Source organism: Anguilla rostrata, chromosome 14 (genome assembly GCF_018555375.3).
Source record: "Anguilla rostrata isolate EN2019 chromosome 14, ASM1855537v3, whole genome shotgun sequence".
In the NCBI taxonomy this organism is placed as follows: Eukaryota; Metazoa; Chordata; class Actinopteri; order Anguilliformes; family Anguillidae; genus Anguilla; species Anguilla rostrata.
This window is the reverse complement of record NC_057946.1, coordinates 25747277-25751354: the sequence shown is the minus strand read 5'-3', so window position 1 is coordinate 25751354 and position 4078 is coordinate 25747277. Positions and strand designations below refer to the sequence as shown.

Here is a 4078-nt window from a genome sequence, read left to right as displayed (position 1 = left end):
AACTGGACAATGACCCCAAACACACAGGAGAAGCTTCAAAGGAATCGCTTGAACGAACAAGGTCAGTACTCCTGAATGACTCAGCCAAAGCTCAGACTTAAAGCTCATTGGAAATCTGTGGCAAAACCTGAAAAATGATTTTCTATATCTGCTCTCTCAAAATTTTCAAAATCTAAATGTGCAAAGCGGCAAACATTCACACACACACATACCCACCTCTCCCTCTCTCTTGCTCTCTCTCTCTCTCACTCTCTCATTGTCTCCATCCTCCTCTGTCTCTTTCACACACAAGCACACACACAGACAGATTTTCACGGCCAAAATGTTTTATTCTGTACAATTCAAATTCATTCATTTAATCATAATACAACCATAAATACAAAGCATAAATCATATTGGCCCAGCTGTCATTGAGGCAGAGATCAGAACAGAGTATACAGTGCCACTCAAGCCTAATCTTTCCACAATCATATTCTCACACGTTCTATGATAATGGCACCCATTAGTTGATTACCATTAGCAAATTTCTCTCAGTGCCAATACTCTAGTTGTAGTCAGCAAATACACATTAGCGTGTGAAAGCTGTAGGTACATATTGAAATTTACATTGTGCACTGTGAATGTTTGCTCTCTCTCTCTCTCTCTCTCTCTCTCTCTCTCTCCGCATCACTCTCTTTTTCTTTCTCTCTCTCTGCATTGCTCTCTTTCTCTCTCTCTCCACATCTCTCGCTCTCTCTCTCGCTCTCTCAACCCAAAATTAAATAGACCTAAAGAGAAGAATAAAGTAGCACTGTATTAGATTGGAATTGCTCACTTCAATCATACAGCATATACTATGGAACATTTACAACCTTTTATTGTATTTCACAGAACAGTCTACACAGTCATGTGAATGTAATAGTTCATCCTCCACGTATGCATTCACACAGGCAATGTATGTTTCATGGAGATTGATGCGGGCTCTTTTTCCTGTCTTGCATCTGGGGGATGCAGCACACCCCACCCCCGGGTGAAAACGAACGATGACTTTGGGGAAAAAAAAAAAAAAGCAAAAGAGCTCAAAGCTAGGCACATGCCGTATTTGACATGGTGCATTGTGGGAAGGTGCTGTTGGATGCAGGCGTCTCTCTCCGAGGCGATGATGCGCGTTACCCGGCTCCTCGGGGAGGCGGAGCGGCGGAGCTCAACACCGTGTGTGAGGTACACGCTTACTGAACACAGCTTTAACCGCCAGTCTTTACAGGAGCGAGACCTCCTGTTCATCTGTTCATCAGGATGCAGATCTGGGCACTGCCGGAGAGGGAGGGAGGGAGAAGGAGGGAGGGAGGAGAGAGGGAGGGAGGGAGGAATGCAGAGAAGGAGGGAGAGAGAGAGAGAGGGAGGGAGGAATACAGAGGGGGAGGGAGAGAGAGAGGGAGGAAGGAATGCGGAGGACAAGAGACGTGGAAGATGAGCTTTGCCTGGAGGGAAAACGGCAGAAGCAGTCAGCGAGCACGTACGAGGGCGTGGCAGTATCACGACCACGGCGGTATCACAGGGAGGAGTGCTCAAACAGGATCACCTGCGTCCCGCTCCCACTCGCACTGGGGGGCCTGGAAGTCCTCATCACCCCGATCCGGGAGTACACCACCATGTCCGGGGCCGGCAGGAGGGGGCTGGGCGGGGTGGTGTGGATGAAGGGCGGGGCGGCGTGGGTGAAGGGCGGGGCCGGGTGGGGCGACGGGGGCGGGAGCAGGTGGATTTGGGGCGGGGGCGGATGAAAGGGCGGAGGCTGGGGCGCGGGGCAGAACGGGGGCGGGGGTGTGGGGCACACGGGCGGCGGGGGCGGGAGGGGCAGCGAGGGCGGGAGGGAGGGCGGTCGAGGGGCGGGCTGCGGTGGGGGCGTGGGCGACGGGCAGGGGTCCTTCAGGGTGTAGCGGGCGGAGTGGTGGAAGCTGATGTACTGCAGGGAGCCGCTCTGGGCCCAGCGGTGCCTGTAGCGGACCAGCAGCAGCGCGGCGCACAGCAGGACCAGGATCAGCGCCCCCGCGCCCGCCATCAGGAGCGCGGCCGCGCCGGCCTCCAGAGCCCCGCCAGGCTGCTCGCAGGGGTGGGCGGGGCCGGGCTGAGCCCCGCCCTCGCCGCCCTTCGGCCCCGCTGGGTCACCGGGCGAGGGCTGCGAGGGTATCTGCTGATGGACGATGCTGGTGACCTGCTCCATCTGCACCAATCCCAGTCCTGTTTGTAAGGAAGGCTCTGTGGCTCAGAGCTCCAGGGATCCAATCAGAGCGCAGCTATCGTTCCGCTGTCCAATCGGAGCCCAGCTTCTGGTCCACGTTCTAGTTCAGGGAATGTTTCTTGTCCACGATCCAATCAGGGCTCAGATGTAGTTCTGAAACCCAGTCAGAATTCTGGTTCTGGTCCAGGGTCCAATCAGAGAAGTAGGCCTTTAAAGGCTGGAGTGAGATTTTGAAATGTATGCTTTCAGTCACCCTGAAGAGGTCAATCTACTTGACCTTTGCCCTCTGCCGGAAGTGATACACTGAGCTAAATTGTCTGCAGTGGAGAGATGAGTGGAAATTCCTTGTGTGTGTGTATATGTGTGTGTGTGTGTGGGTTTGTGCGAGTGTGCGTATGTGTGTGTGTCTGTGTCTGTGGGTGTGTGTGTCTGTGTGTGTCTGTTTATGTGGTTAAGCGCAAGACCGAGGGCGAAGATGAAAAACCGGAAAAATGAATATCACTGTCTTTGGACTATTTCCCAGGCATACTGTACACCTCTGAGATTATTCTGAGCTCTGTGAAAAGCGCAAAGATAACAGCTGGCAGACACCTGCAGCACCGACACGCTGTTAATCGCTTTAATGCCGCTGATGGTGGAGACGGAGGAACGGAGAGATTGATGAAGGGATAAATCCGTGTCCGGGATGGAATGAATCCGGCAGGAGGTGAGACGGCATTCTCCGGGCTCAGCGCGGGAGCGGGGGCGGGGCAGAGCGGAGGCGGGCGCTGGGGTACGGCTGCCACGCCCACCCGGGAACCTTGGCATCATAGGGCATTCCGGCGACACTAGAGCTTCTGCCACAGGATGGGCTGGGCACGGGGAGCCGCTGCAGAGACAGGAAGAAGTGGGAGGAGTCAGGGGATTGTGACATAATCGCCATTGTTACAGCGCGTGTTTTTCTCCGAGGAACTTTCCAGAAATGTTTCAAGGAAAGAGCAAGCTACTGAAGCTAAAAAAAAGATATGAAATAAAGATGATCCATTTTTTGATTAATAAACATAAATCAGGTCTGTAGTGAAGCGACCTGTTATCGCTGAAAAATCTCATCACACTCTTGAGTATCACAAAAAAAAAAATGACAAAGCACTACCAATTACATCGAAGGACATAAATGACACTTCTAGCACAGCGCAACTCTTCGTACAGCTATTAAATAAATAAAGAGATAAACAAATGAATTAGCTGAAAAAAGAGAAATATTACTCACTTTCTCCAGACGATGCCGGTTCGTGCAGAATAACCCGCTCAGAGACGGCCGGGGTCCACGACTCTCCAGGGCAAATCGAAGACCTCCAGCCAGCGGCAGGAAGCCAGAGCAGGGCAGGAAGCACAGTGTTTCCTTTGAAAGATTGAAAGGTGATTGGCTGAAGCTGCCCATTCCCAAGGATGCAGGAAACGCATGGAGGATGTTGCAAAAGCTTTGTTTTTTTGTGGAATAGCCAAGTGAGTTAGTGATAGGAGAAACTCATTCACACTGTTCCTTCAGGCACGTTGTTCCCTGGGAGACTCCCCCATCCCCCACCCGCACCCAACCCTGCCTCTGTCCCCGTCCAGCAGATTCACACATCAGCTCTGAGACGCACACAACAGCCACTGGAGATTCAAACTCATAACCGCCTAGTTCAGGGTTTGCTGCGAGGGTCGTACAACACAACGAAGGCACGTATCTTTACAGCATTACTGTACGACCGGGTGGCACGTAAAGTTCCCACAGCGTTCCTGCAACGCAGATAGCCCAGATCTCCCAGCATCCTGAAATGCGTTTCTCATTTGCATAATCACAGCTCATTGGCCACTGCTGTCCAACTTCCAGGCCTA

The 4078-nt window shown here is 52.5% G+C and overlaps 1 protein-coding gene across 1 annotated transcript; it reads right to left on the bottom strand.

The window, feature by feature from the left end:
• Positions 1-308: 308 nt before the first annotated feature.
• On the bottom strand, positions 309-3626 carry LOC135239631 (uncharacterized). Its single transcript, XM_064308446.1, has 2 exons — positions 3468-3626; positions 309-3086 (listed from the first exon to the last, which is right to left on the bottom strand). Exon 2 carries the CDS (start codon positions 2198-2200, stop codon positions 1532-1534), a length of 669 nt encoding a protein of 222 aa, XP_064164516.1. The 5' UTR covers positions 2201-3086; positions 3468-3626; the 3' UTR covers positions 309-1531.
• Positions 3627-4078: the final 452 nt, after the last annotated feature.